General features: G+C 42.7%; 1 protein-coding gene across 4 annotated transcripts in view; it reads right to left on the reverse strand.

Moving 5' to 3' along the window:
- LOC123350686 (leucine-rich repeat and fibronectin type III domain-containing protein 1-like protein) overlaps nt 1-25,298 on the reverse strand; it is a 217,594-nt gene that overhangs the window by 88,395 nt on the left and 103,901 nt on the right. Inside the window, exon 1 of one of the 4 annotated variants that reach the window (XM_044989366.1) lies at nt 15,311-15,371. The exons of 2 other annotated variants lie outside the window; for them this stretch is intronic. In XM_044989366.1, coding sequence (XP_044845301.1) covers nt 15,311-15,327 — 17 coding nt within the window. In that variant the 5' untranslated portion in view covers nt 15,328-15,371. Of the gene's footprint in view, nt 1-15,310; nt 15,372-23,116; nt 23,200-25,298 lie in introns of those variants that run through there. One more of the 4 variants, XM_044989368.1, reaches the window with a different exon arrangement.

A 25,298-nucleotide genomic window follows, 5' to 3' on the forward strand; every position in this document is an offset into this window, starting at 1 on the left:
GTACCCATGGTTTATTCACAGAATAGTTCCCACCACCAGCAATACTATATACAAACTTTACAGGCTTTTCTCCTCTTTACAGGGTTTCTCCCTTCTGTCTGGATACTAACCCTTCCCTGCCCATTCCCCCCTCTGCACTGGCTGCCAGCCAGGCTTTATAGCTCCTTCCTGAGCAGGCCCACAGGTGCAGCCAGTTTCTGGGGCCAGGCACCAGCCTTCTCCCCAGCCCCAATCCATTTCCTCTGATTGAGGCTGGCTGAGCAGGGGCTGGTTAGGTGCTTCTGCAGCAGCACCCTGCTACAGTCCCAAAATACAAAAACAGACAATTATATTACAAAGGGTAGAAAAGCAAACAGAGAGAGACAGTCCCTTGGGCACTGAACTTGTCAAACATATTCTCAGCTCTACAGGGGCCTGAATGGGGCAAAATAAGCGTCGGGACAAGAACAACGAAGGGGGAAAGAGCCACATACCTCTTGTATACTCTGAAAATGAAGTAGGAATGAGTGTCACAAACAAAATATCAGGTGGAAATGTTGAGGGACTTAACTTCCAAAGATGCAAGCAGTCACAGAGCACCCAAAAGGTGATTTCCATTATGACTCAGGTCCAAGCTGCAGGGCCCCAAAGGTTGGGGGAGTTAAGCTGGCCCCAACAGTCTCCAAATCTTTGTACCTTCACTTAACAGTCTACTGAACTCTGTTTCTAAAACCCCCACATATTAATATTTTGTATTGTTTAAAATTGGATTATTAAACTGCATTATGTCTACTTGCTCCTGGCATGCATAATGCACACCAGAGGAACAGTACCAGTCAGAGAAGGGAGATTATTTATGAAGGACAATTACTTTTTTTTTGTAGCTTATCTTGATTTCAACAGCTGAGAATGGCAGCCTCTTAATAATGATGTATCTGTCTTAAGACTGAAGAGCGAGAACAAACAATAAAACACAAAGACTCTGATCCAGAACAGGGCAGTGAAATATTAGCTGAAAAGCATTGGTTATATAACACATACAGGCCTTGCCCTTTACCAGGAGCACAGACCATGATTCTACCAGTTAATTAACCACATGCTATACATAGTACTTGTTTCACTGGCTTTTCTTCATGGCTAAAGGGATCATGTCACCAATTAAATCCTCTATGGAAATCGCTTGAAGATAAAGTGTTTTTAAAGTGGCAACTGAAATGTTTAAACATTTCCAGTGCATGTTCCAGATCAAACTGCATCAAAGCCCAGGGAATCTGACTAAACATGCTTTATCAAAGACTATCTGTACACATTTGTGAACTGTTGTATTTTCTCTCCCTTTTAAACTCTCTCCTTCAGCTGACCTTCTCTCAGGTCACCTGAGGACTCTGGTACATGGCTGGAAGTTGAGCAGAAGCACACCTGTTCTTGGAGGGACTATACCCAGGTCTCATGGTTAATTTACTCTTGTTAATTAAACCACCTGTATCTACTGCACAATTGCCTTCAGGCAGCACTGTGCCTCAGTGTAACCGGGTCCTTTCCTCGGCCCCCCGCCCCCGCTGAGCTCTTTGCTGTTCCAATAAAGCACTGCGAGCCTTTTCTTGATGCAGCACCCGTGGCTTTTATTCACACAAAGTTCCCACCACCAGTGATGCTATTTACAGAGCCTTACAGGTCTTACTGTCTCCTCTTTTACAGGGAGTCTCCCCGAACCTGGAGATTGCCCTTTCCCTGGCCATTCCCCCCTTGCTCTGGCTGCCAGCCAGCCTTTATGGCTCTTCAACCAGCAGGCCCACAGGTGCAGCCAGTTCCAGAGGCCAGGCACCAGACTTCTCCCCAGCCCCAATCTATTTCCCCTGATTGGGGCTGGCTGAGCAGGGGCTAATTAGGTGCCCTTGCAGCAGCACCCTGCTACATACCTTCCCCGTTAAGCTGGTGCCAGGCCTGGTCTCCCTCAACCTCCCTTCCCTCGGCCCGGGATATTACTATGCGGTGGGGCCCCCTGCCCAGCTGAGGGACCCCCAGGAACAACCCACTGGGGCTTTGGCACACCCCACCCACAAAAGGTTCATTCAGTAAGGGGTGGGGCACCCCACAGGTCCACGCTCACCCAGAGGTCCTCACACCATTCACACGGCTGGGCCGGCCGCTCCCGAGGCTCCTCCTCCTGCTTCACTGGGGGTTTTGACTCAGAGCCCGCTGCTCCGAGTTGGCCCCCCGGTTCTGGTCCAGGCCCTCCGCCCCTGTGCTGCGGGGCCTCCCCCTGCTGAGCGCCTTCTACCTCCCCGAGGGTTCCCTCCCCCAGGTGGTCCTGCCCCGGGAGCTCCCTGGGCTTCTCAGTCATTCCCCCGTTTGCTACTTTGGCTCAGTTGTCTAGGCTGTTCTAATTTTCCCCCTGGAGGTTGCGGGGCCTTCCCTTGCTCCGGATCCGCCTCCCCCAGGGCCTTGCCCTCTCTTTCCAGGGTTCTCTTTCCCCTCTTTCCCAGTTGCTTCCCCACGGCCGCCTTTCCCCTCAGGGGAAAGGGCCAGTCCTGCCCTAGAACCACGGGGTAAGTTAACCCTTCAATCACCCCCACCCGCTTCCAGGTAAACCGCCCGTCCACTTCGAGAGGTACCTGGGCCACGGGACAACATTCCCTATCCCCGTGGATGCACTCCACCCACATCCGTCCCCCAGGGATAAGCCAGTGTGGCTTCACCAAGCGCCGCTGTACAAAGGAGCGGGCGGAGGCCATGTCCACCAGACCCCTCTGGGGCCCTTTCCCTACCCGCACTGGGATGGTGGCCAACCCACGCCTCCTTTCCCACGCCCCATTCCTAGTCCATCCGCAAAAGTCCGCCGCCCCACACTCCATCACCGGGCAGTTCCGACTTTTGTGTCCCAGCTGACCACACCGCCAACACACAAGCTGCCCCGGGCGGCTAGGGGTCCCCTTGGGCTCCTCCCATCGCTTGTCCGGCGGCTTCACCCCGCCGTGTTCACGGGGTTTCCCGCCCCCCTCTGGGTCCCGCAGGACTCGATGCTCCCTCGCTGGGAAGTCAGCCTCTGCATACTCCTCGGTCCTTTGCACGGCCGCTTCCAGAGTGGCCGGCTGATGTCGCCGCACCCAAACCCGCACACTGTCAGGGAGGCCCTGTAGAAACTGTTCAAGGACCACCTGGTCCATTATCTGGCCCACTGTGTAGGCATCAGGCCTCAACCACCGGGTTGCCCAGTCCATACTTTTGCGCAAAGGCCCGGGGTCGCACGCGCCCTGTCCACCGGGCTGCCCGAAGCTTCTGGCGATATTTCTCGGCCGACAGCCCGAGGCGGTCCAAGATTGCCTCCTTCACTGCATCGTAATCCGTGGCTTGGGTCTCTGTCAGGGCCATATACGCGGCCTGCGCCTCCCCGGTGAGATAAGGGCCCAGCCGCAGGGCCCAGGTGGTCCGGTCCCAACCGGCGCCCAGGGCCACCCGCTGAAAGGTCCCCAAAAAGGCATCAGGGTCATCGGCGGGGGCCATTTTACAAAGGCTGAGGCCTGGAGTCCGGGTACCATCCCCCACAGCAGGACTCACCAATCTCTGCAGGAGCTGTTGCTGTACAGTCAACTGCTCTTTGATGAAGTCCTGGAGGGCTTTCTGCTGCTCTGTCTGCCAAACGAGGAGAGCCTGCCGCTCCACCTGGTGGGACTCCTGGAAGGACTGTAGCATCTTTTGCATTTCAGTCTGTTGTTCAGCGAGCCATTGCAGGGTGCTCTCCATGCCCAGGCCGCCACACTGCGTCGATGGCAAGGTTCCCGGACAAGCACCCATGTGTAACCGGGTCCTTTCCTCGGCCCCCCGCCCCCGCTGAGCTCTTTGCTGTTCCAATAAAGCACTGCGAGCTTTTCTTGATGCAGCACCCGTGGCTTTTATTCACACAAAGTTCCCACCACCAGTGATACTATTTACAGAGCCTTACAGGTCTTACTGTCTCCTCTTTTACAGGGAGTCTCCCCCAGCCTGGAGATTGCCCTTTCCCTGGCCATTCCCCCCTTGCTCTGGCTGCCAGCCAGCCTTTATGGCTCTTCAACCAGCAGGCCCACAGGTGCAGCCAGTTCCAGAGGCCAGGCACCAGACTTCTCCCCAGCCCCAATCTATTTCCCCTGATTGAGGCTGGCTGAGCAGGGGCTAATTAGGTGCCCTTGCAGCAGCACCCTGCTTCACTCAGATACATTGGGTTACACAAAAGTTGTGAGGAATGGCACAATATGGCTCCCCACTGGCCCGTTAGGGCACTGTGCCTGCAGGAGGAAATGGAGCTCACACAGTGGTACCATTCCTTACCATTGGCTCAAAGTGAATAAGGAAAAGTTATTTACTTGTTCCCATAATATAAGAACTAGGGGCCATCAAATGAAATTAATGGGCATCAGGTTTAAAACAAATAAAAGGAAGTTCTTTTTCACACAGCGCACAGTCAACTTGTGGAACTCCTTGCCTGAGGAGGTTGTGAAGGCTAGAACTATAACAGGGTTTAAAAGAGAACTGGATAAATTCATGGAGGTTAGGTCCATTAATGGCTATTAGCCAGGATGGATAAGGAATGGTGTCCCTAGCCTCTGTTTGTCAGAGGGTGGAGATGGATGGCAGGAGAGAGATCACTTGATCATTACTTGTTAGGGTCACTCCCTCTGGGGCACCTGGCATTGGCTACTGTCGGTAGACAGGATACTGGCCTGGATGGACCTTTGGTCTGACCCAGTACAGCCATTCTTATGTTCTTGGCTTTCCTCCAAAGGCCCAATTTAGCATGTACTCTGGAGCATATGTCCCTAGCCACTGTTGGAAGACAGGATACTGGACTAGACAGACCGCTGGTCTGACGCAGCATGGCCATTCTTGTGTTGTCATACAGATAAATTCAATGATTTCCCAGTATGTATTTGTGTAAGAGTATAATTCAGAAAAGAGTCCTGGTTTGATTTCAGGAATGCTTCACTAGACATTTCATTCCAAACTCGTACCTGTTTTGCACGTTGTCCATTTCACTACCTCTCTCTGTCATCTGTGAGAGAAGTGCTTTCACATGTCAGTTTATTGCAGTGATCCAGAGAAAATGAACCTGCCAGAAGATGAGCTGTAGCAACGTTTCCAACTGATTTGCTGAGTGTCTTACTAGGCCTAGGCTGTTTCCTATCACTTTGGTATGTGTTTTGTTGGATGCAATCAAAGAAAAAGAGTCTAATTTACTCTGAGTTGTTATTCTGTAGCATGTAGCGATGTAAGTAAGGGAAATGTTTTAAAAAGCTGCCGCTATGGTCAGGAAGGTCTGTCTTGCACTTAAGACAGTGCCAGGGACTCAAGAGACCTGGATTCAATTTGCTGCTCTGACACAGGCTCCCTGTATGATGTTTACTAATTCAGAGCTCCTTTTTGCCTCAGTTCCCCATCTCAACAATGGAGATAAGGCCACCAAAAGAGTATATTTATTTATTTCAGTTGTAAGCTCATTGTGCATGGCCTCTCACACACTGTGTTGGTACAGTGCTCAGCACAAAGCAGTCCAATCCTGCACTACTATAATATAAACAACATTTGTTGCAGTAGCAGTTCTAGTGAGAGTTAAAGCCTAGAAGAACACAGCCAGGAGAAAAGATGGGAAGCAGTTTTAAATGATTCATGCATCCTTAGTTTTTACATTGATGTTTTGTGCAAAAATCTTTTTTCAGTTTAAAAGAAACTACACCCATCCACCCATCCATTAAAGTGCTCCCTATGGCGGTAACTCAAGCATGAAAATGGCTTTGTATCCCAAGGGTTTGCAGCAGGGAGTGCTCTCCTGAACTGTTAGGAACACCTCATGCACATACACTGTACTGTATATTGCACTCTAGTTGATAAACTTAATCTTTCAGGCAGTTCATCTGATATGAAACTACAGCTGCTGCACTTTCTTTCCTATTTTTGTGCACCAAGAGACATCACAGCATTGCATTCAGGCTGTAATGTCTTGACATTACATTTGTTCACAACATCAACATTTCTGTACCTTGACATTCAGGCTCACACAAATCCTATTTTGCCATTAGAAGATAGATAAAAAAATGGGTTGAAAGTTGGTTTATAGTTAGCACATTAAGTTATAAGTGTCTTATTTTTAAATGACCAGAATACTTACTGTATGCACTTTGCATTCCCTTTGCAGAGTGTGATAGTTAACTATATTTGGATGTGTGATTTATCTTAAAATAATAAACTGCGGAGTTTCCAAATTGTACACCTACTAAGGCCTAGTCTACACCGGGGGGGAGAATCGATCTAAGATACACCTACGGGAATAGCATCAGAGGGGTAGCCGTGTTAGTCTGGATCTGGAGCTACGAGAATAGCGTAGCTGAAGTCGACGTATCTTAGATCGACTTACCTCCCCGTCCTCACAGCACAGAATCGACGGCCGCGGCTCCCCTGTTGACTCCGCTTCCGCCTCTCGCCCTGGTGGAGTTCCGGAGTCAACGGGGAGCGCGTTTGGGGATCGATTTTTCGCATCTAGACGAGACGCGATAAATCGATCCCCGATAGATCGATTGCTACCCGCCAATCTGGCGGGTTGTGTGGACGTACCCAAAGAATATGTAACCATGCATTCCTTTTACTTTCACCCTCATCTTCCTACTCTGTGTCCCTCAGTTCATACACTCTACACCCTCCTATTACATCTTGTCCCTATTTAGATTTTTAAACTCTTTGGATCAGGGCCTGTCTTTTATTTCTGTGTAATGCCCAGCAAAATGAGGCCCCAATCCCGACTGGGGCTGTAATAAGGTGTTTTCCCCTTAAGGGCTGGACGGCCTGGGGCCAGCCAACTTGATTACTGAAGGAGTCACACCTGGGAGAAATCAGGTGATTTCCCTATAAAAAAGCAGCAGGAAGATGCAAGGCTCAGGAATCAGAAACTGTTAGAAGTAAGCAGGCTCTAGCAGAGAGTCAGGACTGAGACTCCAGCCAGGTAGCAAGTCGGAGCATCCTGCCAAAGCAGGAAAAGCCCCAGGCAGAAAGGCCTGGGAGGAGAAAGAGAAACCTTTGTTTTGGGTAGAATTTTGGAGGGACTTTGTTCTGGAATTTTGAGTTTTGTCTGGAGTTTATTTTATATTAACCAATCTAGTCTCTGCATTTTTTGACCACCAAAAGCCTGGGTAAAGTTTTATTTGAACAGTTCATGATGGAAAGTGCCCCCAGGCCACAAGAGAGGCAGCTGCTACATTCCAGGGACCTTTAAGCACTACCATAATACAAAAAGTAAATATAATTATAGTCTAATGTCAAGAGATTCCCGACATTTCTCATTGCATAATTTTCTTTGTCTAAGTAAGTTACTGTCAGCTCGAAAGGCATAAGCTTCGTAATTTCCTATGAGTCTGAGAAACCTGGCTGTGAAGAGCTGCCTTATGAGCATGTTACCGAAGGCTGGCCAAAGATATGCAATCTGGAGAATCAATCGATAGCAATGTAGGTGATATTCCAGGGCAAGACCAACAGCATTGCCAGAGGTGAGGGAAGAGTGTACGTATCTGAGGGGCTCAATGGGAAGAGGTAAAACTGGCCGGAAGGAAGAGTGTGACAGATGTGAAACAGTGAAAACATGGACATTTCAAAAAACTATTCTATTGAGATGTGCCAGATGCTATAGGTACCACGATTAGTGATACAAAAAGGGTATCTATAAAATGTTATATGTACATTTGTGAGCTAGGGAGTGTATTCTAGCTCCATGGGGGACGTTACCTGGGAACTAAAATAAGTGTGTGTGTGGAGTGGGGGAGTAATTATTGCAGGTCCCAGAACAGGTAAACAACTCTTGAGAAGTGCCACCAGTGGGGTAGGGGTGGGGGAATTGCAGATGGGTTCAAGAGGCCCAGCAGACCAAGAAAGATCTCATGGTATAGGAGGTCAGCCTGAACTGGCCAAGTGTTCTTTATTTTGATTCAAAAACCTAAATGAGATTGTACCTAAGAGGACAAAACCCTGCTGGAAGGGTGTGAAGGACTGGAACCTGCCAGGTTGTCCATGTGGAAGATGGGTGTAGACTGTGCATTGTTTTATTATATGTTTTCTCTGTAACACTTTGTCCTAAAATAAACGTCTTGTGCTTTGTGAAAGCTGGCTGCTCACTGGAACCTAAGTGACTGGACTAAGGTCAGACCTGGTAGGATAAGACAGAGAACTGCAGGGGAACGCAAACCTAAATCCCTGGTCTGAAGGGAGAGGGAAATAGATCCCCGCTCAAAGAGAGGTGATGGATGGAGGCCTGAGACCTAAAGGGGTGCACTGAGAACACTTGACTGTGGCACTGTGTACACTGTAATAAACATAAGCATGTTGAAAGAAAATATTTGGTTTTAAGTGGAACTTTCCCCTTTTCTGCTGCACAAAGAAGCTAGAGGGAGGCCTGAATCAAGCATAATTTCAAGACATTTGCATGGATGCCTCTAGTCTGTAGGAACAGAAAATCTTCTTTCCCAGGGATGTTTACAGACATGGGAGGAAATGCTGGTTTCCTTCTGGGTCTAGAGATATGAATAAAATGTCCTGGTTTCAGATTTATGAGCTCCGTTGCCAACTGGATCCAACGCTCAATATCCAAATTCATAATGGGCAATGGGTGTTTATGCGACCTGCTTTCTCTGAGGGAAAACTCTGACAATTATTTTGTTTAGAATAAATTCCTCTTCCTCCCGTGCATTGTCTCAGGTTTTCATCACTGTTTCTTTGTTAATAAATACATGGGCCTAAAAGTAGAACACGGGTTTTTGAAGCCTTCATCTGTCTCTCAGCTTCATTCCTCTCCTCTAGCCAGAATCTCTTATTTATAAGATCACAATGGGCTTTTATGGAAATGACTATGATGACAGAGACAGAGGCCCTAAGAAAGGGCTGGGCTAAACAGTGCAGTGACAGGACACCAGAGGAACTTTAAACAGAAATAGTGCTTGCTACTGACCACCAGCTGAGGAAAAAAAAATACCTGCTGACCTCCAACCCTGGTCCCTATGGATCATTGCACGCAGACTAACCCAGGTTCATCCTAGTCATATGTCTGAGTGTTATAGAGGGATCCTGACCAGTTGCTGGTACAGAGGAAAAAGGTTCCCTCTGATCTCTTCACGCCCCGGGCATACGACAAACGCATGGTGCTCATGCGTAACTCTCAGTGGAATACAACAGGGACCATCACTTGAAAGGAACCCATTCAACATAAGATGCAGGACCTCATTCATGGATTCACCTTTCCCTGGCTGGGAGACTGTGCCATTTTCAAAGTACCAGGGACCATCTCAGGCAGCATCATTATCAAGATTATGCCAAGACCTCATCTCATTGCCACTGATCGTTCCAAAAGTATGTCTCTGTAAGTGTGATGTCTGTCACACACACAAAAATCAAGGTTCCAAATAAACAGACAGGTTCCAAATTAAAAGCACTCATGCCATTTATGTAGTCAGTCACAATTAAAACATCACTCACCTGAAATGCAAACAAATTTGTGTAAGCAAACACACACAGCAAAGTACATATGGAATACATAATAAAGTTTCTGATGGCAATATTTGTCTATTTTGTCAATCTTTCTGTTCCAGCATAGGTCCATACCAGATACTCTCCAACTCCTATAGAAGAATTCAAAGCTTTTAAGATGCTACACCAACTCTGGCACTCCTCATTCTTCCTTTATCAGCCTATGCTGGCTACGTGCTTTAATTTTGCAGAAAATTTCTTGGTTTTATTTCTGACCATTTTGTATATGTATTTAGTCTGCTCACCTTACAAATGAACACTTCTGCTAGCTGACAGCCTAAAGAAACTGGTTGGGACATGATCCAAAAGCTGAATTTTCCAGCCCCACATTCATGTATCAGCCTAACTCATAGGAACTGCATGTACAATATCATTTGATATCTCTGATTCTAATATTCTGTCAGTTGACTTGTTTTCTATCCCAATTTAGTTTCCAGACAAGCTATGAAGAGCTCTGTAAATATATGATCTTCTTGATTTATGTTGATTTTTGCCACTATTCTTTGCATAAAGTTCATTCATTACCATGAATATTTACAATAATTGACTACAACTTCTGCCTGAGGCTAGACTTTGAATATGTTATAAGACATCTATTTTGAGATGAAATAAAACTTCTCAGTTGTATAATGACATATAATAGAGGTAGGTTTATCGTTTTCATTTCCTCTAATTAATTTATCAGCTGATGGTGGAACCTTGTGAAGACTCCTGACAGAATCTTGGGACTATTTGTCAGACTGGGAGCCCATGTTATAATGGGTCACCTATTTAGCACTTGTGTACAAATGTTATAAGACCTTGACTGAAGGCTGTTACATCTGTAAATCTCTAGGTTTCCTTAGTTACCTTTCTTTCACAGCAGAATAATAACGAGAATAATAAGTGTTTCCTTCCAGTTTTATTAGATTATCTTCCCTTTAGTGCACGCTTCAAGCTGTTTACTTGTTTCTGCACTGGGGATGTTCATGCATCTGCCACCAGACAATGAATCAACCTTACCTGATGTTTTTCTCGCTCCGTGTTCTACTCCGTGTTCTACTCTTAGTACAGTGGCTCTCAATCTTTCCCAACTATAGTACCCCTTTCAGGAGTCTGATTTGTCTTGCGTACCCCCAAGTTTCACCTCACTTAAAAACTACTTGCTTACAAAATCAGACATAAAATTAAAGAAGTGTCACAGCACACTATTACTGAAAAATGGCTTACTTCCTCTTTTTTACAATACAATTATAAAATAAATTAATTGGAATATAAATATTGTACTTACATTTCAGTATATAATATATACAGCAGTATAAGCAAGTCATTGACTATATGAAATTTTAGTTTGTACTGACTTTACTAGTGCTTTTTATGTAGCTTGTTGTAAAACTAGACAACTATCTAGATGAGCTGATGTACCCCCTGGAAGGTCTCTGTAACCCCAGAGGTACACATACCCCTGGTTGAGAACCACTGTTTTAGCACATAGCAGATATTTTCCGTGTGCCTCTTCAACCTCTATATTCAGTTTCAAAGTGCTGATACCTCTCAAACCTGCATTGATGTGATGTAATACCGGAGAAGATCTAGTGCATTCTTTGGAAAAAAAATTCCTGTGTGCTTTTCAGTACCAGTGTATCCAGAGAAGTTCATGTACAGTGGCAGTCAAAAAAAGCTAACAATGTTAGCAGCCATTAGGAACAGGACAGAAAATAAGACAGAAAATATCATAATACTATTATATAAAAGTCTGCCCACCTTGGAATACTGCATGCAGTACTGGTCTCTCCATCTCAAAAAAGATACATTAGACTTGGAAGAAGTACAGAGAAGGACAACAGTAAGGAACAGTTAAAATCGACTGTTCAGCTTGGAAAAGAGACAACTAAGGGGGGATATGATAGAGGTTTATAATATCATGAATTGTGTGGGGAAATTAATAAGGAAGTGTTATTTACCCCTTTGTGTAACACACAAACCCGGGGTTGCCCAATTAAATTCATATGCAGAAGATTTAAAAACAAACATAAGGAAGTACTTCTTCACACAACACACTCAACTTGTGGAACTCGTTGCCAAGGGATGTTGTGAAGGTCAAAAGTATAACTGGGTTCAAAAAAAAATTGGATAAGTTTATGGAGAATAAGTCTATCAATGGCTATTAGCTAAGATAGCCAGGGATGCAACCCCATGCTCTGGGTGTCCTAAGCCTCTGACTGGTAGGACTGGATGACAGGGGATGGATCACTCAATAAATTGCCCTGTTCTGTTCATTCCCTCTGAACTATCTGGCACTGGCCACTGTTGGAACAAGGCTGCTAGATGGACCATTGCTCTGACCCAGTATGGCCATTCTTATGTTTTTATTATTTCCAGCTCCTGACTGTCCGCTAGTTCTTGGCAATGTATATATGTATGTCTCTTGTGAACCTCTCCTCAATGTTTTGCACAGCTCTGTATATTCTGCCATTGCTTGTTCTGTTTTTGCACCCCTCTCCTCTCTTCCGTTTGTGTGTGAAGTTTTGTGTACATCTTTTTACAGAATGCCATTTCTTTTACTTCTGTTACATGACCTCTCTTATCCTATCCTGGTTCTCATATTGTGCCTATCATCGTGCTAACTCTTCTTTCTAAGTTCTAGACTCGCCTCGGCTCACATTTGATTTTAGTCCTACATTGAATGGCGAAGATTTTATGTTTTTATTTTACTATATTTATGGACAAATATAAATTACATACAGAATTATTTCTGTCTGCACTGTGTCTTTTACATAATGATAGCACAGTCTGCATCACAGCTCATATTGGTTCATTCTAGCCAAGCATTGTGTACAGTAGTACACAGCCTTGGAAACCACAAAGGACATTTCCATCCCTGAATGGTGGTGTGGCAATGCACAAATGTGTGGTGGGGTCTCTGTTCACTCTGGCTGAGCTCAGTTAGAGCTTGAGGAATTCGGTGAGAGCGGCATGCAAACAGTCACAGGTTTAATATCACTAGATTATGTCACGTATGCAGTAGCCACAGAGAGATGAAACCAGAGAGTGGGATAAGCATTGTTCATTCTACTTAGAGCTAAATCATAGCCTCAGGTACCTGAGCCCAACATGGGGGGGAACTTTATGAGCACATCAGAGGACAAAAGCATAGTTATTACTAGCTGAGGTTATGCTGACTTCTTTATCTGATCATTGTCATTTTACTTTCATAAGCATCTGCCATTCAATCTGGTACTATCCATAATGAACTAAGTGAAACCAGAGACCTTATACTTTGCTTATGGCAGCTCGTTATTACTTGTTAGCTCTGCAGCACAGTTCCTTTATTCTTTGCTGTGTCTCCTCAGTGACCAGCGCCACTTCATGTCTCAGCAAATACTGAGATGTTGAAGCTTGAGAAATGTGCCCTGCAAAGCACTGATGCTTCCAGCAAAAGGAACTATTCTGACAAGACCAATGGCTAATTTCATTTTTGCACATACAAAATAATAATACGATATAATGATGAAAAACAAGAAGAACTGAAAAGAGCTGTGTTTGTGCTGCAACTACATAGAATCATAGAATATCAGGGTTGGAAGGGACCTCAGGAGGTCATCTAGTCCAACCCCCTGCTCAAAGCAGGACCAATTCCCAACTAAATCATCCCAGCCAGGGCTTTGTCAAGCCTGACCTTAAAAACCTCTAAGGAAGGAGATTCCACCACCTTCCTAGGTAACCCATTCCAGTGCTTCGCCACCCTCCTAGTGAAAAAGTTTTTCCTAATAGCCAACCTAACCCTCCCCCACTGCAACTTGAGACCATTACTCCTTGTTCTGTCATCTGCTACCACTGAGAACAGTCTAGATCCATCCTCTTTGGAAATCCCTTTCAGGTAGTTGAAAGCAGCTATCAAATCCCCCCTCATTCTTCTCTTCTACAGACTAAACAATCCCAGTTCCCTCAGCCTCTCCTCGGTCATGTGCTCCAGCCCCCTAATCATTTTTGTTGCCCTCCGCTGGACTCTTTCCAATTTGTCCACATCCTTCTTGTAGTGTGGGGCCCAAACCTGGACACAGTACTCCAGATGAGGCCTCACCAATGTCGAATAGAGGGGAATGTTATAAAAGAGCAGCCTCTTAGTTAACGCTGGCTCCAGATATCTGCCATGGCTATGTCCCATGGAAAGGACAGTTAGGAAACTTGAGTTCTAATGTGAACTCAAAGTTCAAAGAACAAAACCATCTGCAGCTTTCCAACAGAACTAGAATACAGCAGTAACCAATACCTTTTCACAGGACCTGTGGACTATGGAACTCTCTTGGAAGAGCTACAAATGATCACAAGATGCACAGTATTCAGAATAAACTGCATAATTTGGAGCAGAAGGCTCAGCAGACTAGCTATGTGCCTAAATCTTTTTCCTACTCTACAGTGCCATTTTAAAAGAGGAGTTGGAAAGGTAAGGAATGATCATAGTAAAGGATAGGAATGACAGTCTGAACATGCCCATGGAAATACACAGTGGACAACGAGATCAATGATAAGGAGCAGCAATATGTAATGGCAGAATAGGGGCTGGTTTTGTTGAGGGACAAGATAAGGTCAGTAGAGGATTTGGTGTTGAGAAGAAGAGGGAGTCAGGAGGGAGGTTGTGAGATTACCAGAGGAGAACTAGAAGGGTGAGCTCCAGGTAGTGAGGGAGACACATCTTTCTTAGGTCTTCAGAAAGAAGAACATCCCTGTGGATGCTAGATTGTCCCTGCAATGGGAATAGTGCCGTGTTTCTTAAAGGAAGATTTGGCCCAAGGACTTTGGGGGCCAATGCCATTCATTTCTCACCATCCTGTAGTCAAACTGCCATGACTTTATCATCAGAAAAATGGATATTACTCTGTTACTTGTATTAACAGGTTGATGTAGCTGTAACAGGATTCCACACTTGCCCCGCCTGTTAGCAAGTGCTGAAATCCTATTGTTAGCTACAAGTTACTTACTGTCTCCTCTGGGGTAGTGTAGTGTGTTAGACTCCACCCTGGATAAGAGGGGTCGGGGTAGCCCAATGGGGAGAAGATTCCGAGCTTGTTAAAGGAATCCTGGGAGAACTTAGCCTCCAGGAAGGGAGATTTTTTTTGCTGCTATGATTAGCAGTTAAGCTTGTATTTGAATCTAGGTAGCGGGCTCCACCAGTTTAGAGTTGTTATAAAACATATCCATGACTCGAGCATTTCAACATCATTAGTGACGCTGAAGGCTAGTCAAAATATAAAATACATCCACCAAAATGTCCAAACCAAATTAGGCTTTTTAATTCACAGGCACCCAAATGAAAGTAGGCTTATGTTCAAGGGTGCTGAGCACCTGCAGTTCTCACTGACTGGGTGCTCCGACACTCCCAAGGTTTGTCTACATGGTACATTAATTCACACCAAAGGGGTGTAAATTCTAGCATGCACTAGCGTGTCACATACTAACGGGCCAGCGTGAACCCTAGGAAGTTCCCCAGTGTGCATTAACCTAATCCTGTTAGAGTGTGTTTGCAGGGACCACACAGCCTGTTAGTGGGCAACATGCTGGTCTGCACTAGAATTTAATCCCTCTGATGAATGCACCATGATGGATTTAGAAGCCTACTGCTAGACACTCATTTTTGAACATCTGTCCACACTGTATGAATAGCATGATGCTACGATTAACGAGCTAAAGTCTGTAAAGTCCTTTGAAGGTGAGAAGAGAATCTATAAATGGCATGCGTTTTTATCCAGGCACTTTGGAATTGTGTGAGATGGGCAGCAACACACAGTTTACCTATAACATTTTTCATACTCACTGTTTTGAGCTTGACATCTAAAGCCAATGGTGTATGTGCTGCATCATGAAACATGTTCAACGGATAACAGGAGCTATGATGAAATAATATGTCTTGAAGCCTTCCATTGATGGTAATTCCATCACCTCTTTAGTTAGTCTATTCCAAGGTCCATGCATTTAGCACTATTTTCCCCCCGTACTGATTCCTGAAAATAATTCTTCTTCTTTCTCTTCATTAAATTAATTATCCACAGGTAGTTATGAACCATTATTGTGTTGTCCCTTTTTGGCACATGGGTAATGGCCAATTAACTGTTTAATAAGTAAGCACATAAAATAAGTCATCTACTTTAAATATCTGATTCCAATTAATTTAGGACTGATATCAGATAATGCTGAGAACCAGCATATTAAAATAGTAAGCCCCTGATTAAGCAAAGAAAATGGATAATCCTTTTAGTTTTGATCATCTGATGTCCCAAGGATCAGTGAGTCCAATTTCCATTAGTAGGTAAATCAAGTTTCCTTACTTGAACAACAGAGGCCCAAACAAACTGTTTTTCCTTCTATAGCTGAAGAGCAATGTATGCTTATACTAAAAAAGCAAAACTGTCATTCTCAGCACAAAGTGAGCTAATATTCCAGGTAAGAATTTTCCTGTAAACAAACTTGGCAGTGGGCTGCTTAAGAATAAAAATAAGGCCAAAACCTTTCTGCAAAGCTATAAAAACCTTAGCGGTATATGCTTCTGATTAGATAAACTATAGTTTAATATTAAAGGATATATAAATTATCCTTTAATTTATGTATTAGCTCAGTGGTTTGAGCATTGGCCTGCTAAACCCAGGGTTGTGAGTTCAATCCTTGAGGGGGCAAAAATCTTTCGGGGGATTGGTCCTGCTTTGAGCAGGGGGTTGGACTAGATGACCTCCTGACGTCCCTTCCATCCCTGATATTCTATGATTCTATGCATCTCTCCTTCAGACTCATTACATATTAAGTAATTTCTTAAATCCATTCTTGTAAAAGTTACAGTAAGAAGGCAGACATCTAATCAGTGATGCATCAGGAGGCAAGATTATATGTCACACATATACAATACACTATAATTACTTTGCCAGATTCTGCCCCACTTTCTCATGCTGAGTAGTACCTTACTATACACACAGTCTCACTGGAAAAAATGGGACTACTCATGTAATAAGGTGCTATTTACTGTGTGTACATCTGACAGAACCATACTTGAAACGCTGACTTGAACTGTGCTTGGTAAGGTTTAATTAATTAATAATGAGACTGTTAGAAGTTCATCATGTAGAATCATAGAATCTCAGGGTTGGAAGGGACCTCAGGAGGTCATCTAGTCCATGGACCATGTGTTTGGTCCATGATGCTTGGGGGCAAAAAATAAAGATTTTAGGCACAGCCAAACATCATGCCATTAACGAGCTCAAACACACTCTTCTTCAGCAGGTGAAATGTGGTGTAGAGCAATCACAGAGAGACAGATTGTGGTGCAATTTTACAGTGCTCTAAGTCATGGTTTCCTTATTCCCATAGCCTAGCGGGGGGGGGGGGAGGGGGAACGGATTTATAACATTTTAGAAGCCAGTTAAGAAGAAAACTACAGTGCAAATTGTTCAGACAGACTTTGGTGGAAAGGTTTTTACTGCAAGACTCAACTGATAGCAGATCTTATACTACTACAGATTATCAAGTATTTTACTTAGAATTCACTACAACACACTGGACAAGTGAATGATAAAGCATTATCAAACTGGTGCAATTTCTCCCCAGCATCTTTTATCTCCATGGGAACTGAATGTACCTACCCAACACTAGTCACCTGAGCTGCCATCCTCCATCTCTCATACTTGTCACCATATTAGTCAAATGTATATAAGAATGTATTCTGTAACTCGGCTAACCATCATAGGCATCTCATATGCTTCATGATTTTTTTCCTAGAGAATTCAGTTTATCTATCGATGTATAAAATATTTATTGCACTCAGTGAGCTAAATTCTGCTCTTGGATACAACTGAACATCCCCAATGAACGCAGCTGGGTAGTCTGGTTTTCAGAGGTATGAGGTTAACCTTGATTCTGCCACCCTTATGTTGTACAGTATCTTCTTCCACCAGCAGGGCCACTGAAACCAACTGGCAGAATTTATTAATTATTATTAGGTGTACTACCAAAGTGCCTAGAAGCCTTAATCATAAACCAGGACCCCATTGTGCTATGCACTGTATAACACAGAACAAAGACAGTCCCTTCTCCAGAGAGCTTAAGGTCCCACTCAGTGTAAGGGGGCAGAGTCCAATTCTTTAAAAACCTAACAAACAACAACATTATAATGAAATGGTGGATTATGGGTGGTGATTACTCCAGATTATGGGCATTAATAGAACTGCACAGAAATATTTGGAGAAACCCAGAAGGAAAGTATTTTCTCTCCAGCACTTGTGACTAGCCAGCATGAGTCCAGCCTCACAAGAATTAATATTTAGTATGTGAATTTCTTCTCCAATAAACTGTCATTCATAAGGCAATACACTTTTTTTTTAATATAACACGCGGCTGATAAGGTGTCCCTCAAAGCCATAACTACACTGTTGAATGGCTAATACACAATTTGCAGTTTCTGTCTCTGTCCCATAAATATTTTATGTAACTGACAAAATCTGATTTTATGCATCGGAAGGTTTTTAAAAGTTGTCACTTTAGAGGATTATGCCAGAGGTGACTAAGAAATTTGTTTCTGTGGTTATCTCATGTAATAGCAGAATTGCAGGCCTTTCTGTAAAACTGAAAAGGTTTCATTGTATGCATAACAGTTAGTCAGGTGGCATCTTGGAATATAATATAGCAAAGCATTTTTGAGGAAAGCTATTTTTGGCAATTTGACCACGTACAGTTGTGCAGAACTTGGTTACAGATTTTATGTATTTCAGCATGGAGAAGATTAATAAAATGAATGGTTTGGTACAACAGAATTTAAAATACTCTGTGCCTAGGACTGAAAAAGCAAAGACCTTCTGAACAGGGATTTTATTAATATCAAAAAGCATCTCACAATAGACATTACAGGAAATAATGGTTTGTCTCTGGAATCTCATTTGAGCGGGAAAATCTTATAACCCAAGAGACATCACAATCTGAATCTTTTTTTCCAATGTACTGTGTCAGTGTGGCTCAAATGATCACCTTTTCACCTTTGGGCTCAAATTTGTTATTATTTAGAGTCTCCTGTAAGGACGCAAGCTCAGACTCCGCATTGTTCTTGTGATATTATAGTATTAAGCAGTGGCAGTGCATTGATGGAGGCTACTATCCCCTGAATAAAATATTAAACCAAAATCCCACCTGCCCAGTTACTGCGGCTGTCCAGGGGGAAGTTAAAGCTCTCTTGGCTCTGTTCAAGACGGAGGATAGTATGATCCCAGTATCTCGGCCAACATTACTTCTTTCTGCTAACACAAGCTCTAATGAGTACAGTTTTGTGAGAATTTTTCCTGACCACATCATAGCTGCATTTGCCTACATAGACATTATGGCACCATTTTCTCATTCGTTGATTTAAAAAGCACTTTAACTTATTTTCTATAAAGGTGTTCTAGAATTTCAGGAATTTGCTATGAAGAAGATACCGTATCAGATTTTTTCCAGTTAAAATAGCTTTTATAAGAACACAAAGGTATTGTTGAATTCAACTACAAAATTGCTAGAGTTTTATTAACCTTGGAGGACAGTACAATATTTCCTCATGGAAGCTGAAAGATTTGCAATCTTACTACTTATAATATAAAGGTTCCGAGTTTTGCATTTACTGATATTGTCTTTAATGCTAGGCCAGCAAAGTGCAGTCACTGCATTACTGGTAATTAAATCCTTTGCAAAACACTTTAGGATGTTCCACTCTGAGAAAAGCATTATGGAAAGCCAAGCTGCTCACTGCCGTTATTAAGATGCCATAAGAAAATCTGGCCCCCCTTTATTATGTTCCCATAAAAAAAAAAACTTGTGATATTAAGGACAACTATAGTAGAATAGATTATTGCAAATTTAAATAAATCTTGTTTTGTCCTTGTCCCAGTGACTTTGACTTTTCACAAGTTTCTTATTTGATTCATGGAGTGTTTCTTTAGATTAGTTCATCAACTGGTTTCTTGTCTACAACCTGTTATGATTCTAACTAACTGTCCTTAGCAGATCTATTTGGTATGGAGTTACTCAGTACACAGCAGAATATGTCCCGTGATGTAGAGTGCCATATTATTTCATTACCTCCATGGAATTCTGTGTATAGCTGGCAGCTATATGGGAATGCGCCCAAGAAAAGAAATCAGGAGACCTGGGTCCTAATCCTGACTCTGCCACTGATGCACTCCATGACCTTGGCAGATCACTTCCACTCTCTATGTCTCAGGTAACCCTATCTGTAAAATGGGGAGGATAATTCTTATCTACCTTTCTGAAGTGCTCTGGAATCTGAGTAAATGCACTAGACAACCCCCGAGGTTTATTAGGAGGAAAAATAAAACATCGGTTTCATCAAACACAACTTGGAGGGGCTAGCATGGTACAGGGTTGTTATGGGAAGTGACAATGGGTTAATGCTTTAGTCAGTAACTCTAGCGATTAATATTTGTAACATCCACTTTTAACCCTTCATCCTTCCCCTGGCACAAACCTTAGTTTCTGCCTGAAGTCCTCCAGGCCCCATACAAAGTGTCCTATGGAGCAGCAAACCATTTTCCTTTCTGTCTGCTGCCCAGGAGCTGGGGAGGGATGTACCAGTCCATAGAAGGATTTTCTGGATTTCCAGAGTTTATTTTTTTTAATCATAATGTTCTTGCAAGGCACTATAGACTCAACTTCCAGATATGTGCCTGCAACAGCAACAATATTTTTGGTGGTGGATTTATTTATTGTTTTGAGACATTGCTCTTCTTAATACCTAGAATAATTTTCATATTTATTGAATTCTTTGAGACACTGTGCTTGCAGTGTGCCTGTTATTTGTGCTGTAATAGTATCTATGTTTGCAGAGAAAATTAAGTCATATTGTTAAGGCCTCTGAATAAGGTATTTATGTTGGCCATCCTGAATTTTATCTTCTTCTCTTGCATTTCCCTTTTCTATAAAATTAACCACATTTGTTGCATTCTGAAAGAGAGGTGATATATCACATCTGAAAAAAAACAATCCTCATAAACTGTTACTACAAAATTTACTCAAACTTTATATTTCTTGAACCTGAAACTAAACTCTAATGATCTTTATGCACTAACTGCAATGACAAGTGCAAATATTAGTCTCTTCTCTTTTTTCAGGGACATAAATGGAAAATGAAAGTAAATTTCACTTTGTAGTTCAGTTCATGCCATGCAGAAAATGTAGTCCATCACAAACATTTGCTCAAATATGTTACACACATTGATTTTTTGTGAAGACTGAGTTATAACATGCAGTGCTGTGGGTTGGCAGCATGGTATTCAGCTGTCATAAAGCTCAGAGAATGGACTAAATCAAGATGAATGGGGTCACCCTACCACTATCCATTCAGTAGAACCCTGTCAGCTACTTTTAGATTTGGGAAGCTGCCACAGCAGGAAATAAATTTATAAGGAAATATGACAACTACAGTACAGCCACTTTCAGCAAAGCAAGCAGGCCTTCTGTCTATTTTAATGTAGTGAATGATTGGATAAGAATCCTGTTTTGCATATTTAAGTGCCTTATCACAAATTTTGGGCAGGTACACAAAATAGTCACCTTTTGTGTCGCTGCCTTTCTACTGATCTATCTGAGGTATCATGCTTTGTCCATTTGGCACATTTCTAATTGCCTCAGAGGCAGTAGTCTACTTAATCTGGTAGTAAGTCACTGAGACTACACTGGCATTGCATCTGGGAATTGGTTTGCTAGTACTTTCAGCAGAAAACTTATTTTTGGTGCTGCTGGACTAAGCAAGCCCTCACCAGCATTGGCTGTTCTCTTGAAGGGATTGAACAACCCCAGCCACCACTAATGGAAGTGAATTCAAAATCCTTATTAAAACCAAAAGCATCCCTCAGTATTATTCCCACCTCTGCATTTCTCAGGATGTCTCATCTTCTAATATTTTAGTAATATAATAGTAATATAGTATCTAATGACATCTAGCAGGCTGAGGTGTTTAATGCCTATTTTGCACTAAAAAGGATAATGATCACCCGATACTCAATCACAATTAATATTAACTACAAGGGGGAAGGAACGCAAGTTAAAAAAGGGAAAGAACAGGTTAAAGAATATTTAGGTAAGTTGGATCTATTGAAGTCAGCAGGGCCTGATGAAATTCATCCTAGGGTACTTAAGGAACTAGCTGAAGCAATCTCAGAAACATTAGTAATTATTTTCAAGAACTCACGGAGGACAGGTGAGGTCTCAGAAGACCGTCCTAATCTCCTGATGGGGTACTCTAAGGTCACTTACTAAAAGATTAAATAAATAAATAGACCCTTAGCCTCCTATATCAACAAATGCATAAAAGCAAACAACTAGACTATTTAAAATATAGTTATTCCCATCACAAAAATACACACAAGACAAACCTGTATCAGGCCTGGTTACTGTGTTTTGGAACTCTCATGAAGCTAGCAATTGCTCAGAATACTAAAAGGGGAAACAACATCAATTTGATTTTAAACTCATTCGTTGCAAATGGGAGAGTGGACTACAATGCTCAGCTATAGGAACCATTATCCATTGCTCATAGGGTAACTGGCACCCAAATAAATTAAAGTCAACCAAAGGAAGCAACAATGACTAGGAAGTGGTGGTTGGGAATAGTAATACACATACACAAACAAAAAGAGTACTAGCACCTTGCAGCTTCTAGCTCTTTCCCCTCATCCTTGATTTGTTTGTCGTTTTAGGCTCCAATCCTGCAATGAGCTCCATGTGAGTAGAGCCCTAAACCCACACAGAGCACCAATAATTTCACTGAGAGGGTCCACCAGCAAAAATCTCTGGGACAGAGCCTGTATCATCTTATTCATCCACAGAGCACTGCACATGTTTTGTGGACTATTGTAATGTAAATAATAGCAAATAAATAAATAATAAAGTTGTTAAATGTTTTGTGAATGAAAACACACTCTCTGACCTAGAGAGCTTACAGTGCATGAAGTAAACAGTTCTGTTAACACAGAGATCAATAGAATAGATAAAACATATAACATAAGAGGATGAAGTGCAGAAGACAATCTTCTTGACAATCAAGGTCTGGGTTAGATGATCTAAGAAGCCCTTTTCAACATTCAAATCTATGACTACAGAGGCTGAAAATGGCAGTGAGTGTTTATTTCTCTCCATTATTCAATTAAAAGGTGCTGAAAGGATTAGTTGGTTAACTGTGAGGGTATCGAATTGCATTGCAAGGCAGATTTTGTAAGGAATTGTGCATACAAATGCTAAAAGTGAGTCCGCTCATGATCTCAGGACTTGTATGTCCAGGCCATTCCAAATTTCCAATTGAATGTTGCAGTTACTGCAAAATTATCCGCCCTTCATTGGTATCGGCTGCTATGAGTTTAGCCAGGAATGGAAATCAAATAATTTTCTGTTTCTATTTTAGGATGAATTGAACCAGCTGGAACTAACACCCACATTTTCTAACTTAGGATCCTAAAGTTAAGTTCCTAAATTTCATATTTAGGCACATAAATAAATGTAATTCTCACAGCTCCTACTGGCTTCACTAACCAGGAATAGCAGATGTGCTATAAGAGATGACAGTGGAATGGACCTAGAAGTACTTTGTGTGGTTTCTCACCTTGTAACTTTGTTATGGATGTGTTTTGCTGACTGATGGATTCAACCATCTGCAGGAACCACGACTGAGTGTAATCATCATGCCTGCAAAAAGCATTTTATTTTTCATTATGGATAATGGGATGTTCTGAACTTTGTGCAATTGCAGGATTTTAAAAAGCATGTTTTATTTAGAGGTTATTATGATTCTGCAATCTTCAGAATTAATTATCAGGAGAATGATGATCTAGACAATTATAATTAAGTCAATTTTAGGAATTAATCATCGTGAATTGGACTATCTAAGCAATTAATAATGAATTAAATGAATCATGATTCCATTTGAAAGTTTTTGCTACTTCTCATTTGAAGAACAGATGGACTCTGCTTTGTATCCAGCTGAAATCTCAGGCTGCTGATCAGCTTCAGATTATCAACTAGCCTCTAAATTTAATTTCTGAATTCAAAGGAATTCTAGCGTTTGCCTGAAATTCCCTTGCAAACTGTGCTCCCTATGACCATCTATTCATGTATAAGTCCTACTAATAGTAGGGGAATGTGCGAGAGCCACATGAACATCCTTTGCATACTGCTAGGCCCAGAAGTTGAAAGTCCAAAATAAAGCAACAACAAAATAACAGCCACATGTTTGACTTTAACCATATAATCCCCAATGTGGTAATGACTGATTTAACATTTCTTGGCAATATTTTTCTTCTGCCGTAACCAGAATTACTAATATGAGAGTCATGTATAGGAGACTGAATTGTTCTATAGACTAGAATTCACACTCAAACAGAGGAATAAATTCCTAAAACACAGGGGGCTTAATTCTTCCACTCAAGGATACAAACAATTTATATATACTTCAGTGGGAGCTAGTTGTATTTGGAGGTGAGAGAACTGCCATGGATTTGCATGGGGGCAGCTGTCCCAGGGGCCCAACACTGTCAAGCGCATATGAGCACATTTTACTGCGTGTGTGTATGTTGTGGGGTGGGAATACGGACCCAAAGCAACAGCAATGGGACTTCCTTGAAAAGCCTGGCAGGCACACTATTGAGGGGCACTTTCCCACGTGCTATAGACTAATGAGCTACCCTGTTCTATTCTGGTTTTTACACTGATTAGCAGGGCCTGGTCCAAAGCTACTTGGGGAAAGGGTAGCAGCTCTCAAGATCTGCCATGGCCTGTGCGTCTTGAGAACAATGCAAAACTTTGCAGATGCTTTCAATGTAAACTAATAATCACTGCATGAATCTTCATCATCCAGCATCCCCAAACCAGAAGCCATTGCAAACAGTTTGAGGAAAACATTGGCCATGTGCTGGCAAAGAATTAATGCTCTACATCTATGAAATGCTGGAGACTGAGTCAGAACTGCAGGTGATGTTTTCTATCAGTGGCGTCAACATTTATCAGTGGATAAGAAAAAAAAAAAGTAAACCAGAATGTGCAAAATACTGCTAGTCTTACACAGCTAAGGTACACTGTGCAAGGGATTATTAGCATGCAGGTTGCAATTCTTTAAGGGCTGCTAATCTATCTGAGGTATCATGCTTTGTCCATTTGGCACATTTCTAATTGCCTCAGAGGCAGTAGTCCACTTAATCTGGTAGTAAGTCACTGAGACTACACTGGCATTGCACCTGGGAATTGGTTTGCTAGTACTTTCAGCAGAAAACTTATTTTTGGTGCTGCTGGACTAAGGGGTGCTGCTGTAGCGCTTCTGGTTAAGATGCTCTATACTGACAGGAGCTCTCCTGTTGGCATAATAAATCCACCTCCAGGAGAGGCAGTAGCTATATCAGCAGGAGATGCTCTCCCACCAACATAGTGCTGTCCACACTGGCACTTAGATTGGTGTAACTGATGTTGCTCAGGGGAGTGGCTTATTCACTGTAAGCTATTAGTAGTGTAGACCTGGCCTAAGTTAAAACAAAGTTTGACAGCAACACCCAGAGGTAAGGAGATATGTGGCAAAACTGGCTAGGTCTCAATTTGTTGAGATTGTTTGCTATACCCAGGGGAAAAGGGCAGAGAGAGAGAGAGAGACAGCTATTCAAAACAACAAAGGACAACCTCATCCTGTAAGAAAATATTAAACACCTGACAGTTCAAATACAGAAAAGAGTAAATTTAAAGCAGTGTCCCACACATGCATTAGATCTCTTCATACTGTTTTAAACTCCCCATCCCAGCAC

Source organism: Mauremys mutica, chromosome 15 (assembly GCF_020497125.1).
Source record: "Mauremys mutica isolate MM-2020 ecotype Southern chromosome 15, ASM2049712v1, whole genome shotgun sequence".
Taxonomy (NCBI): Eukaryota; Metazoa; Chordata; order Testudines; family Geoemydidae; genus Mauremys; species Mauremys mutica.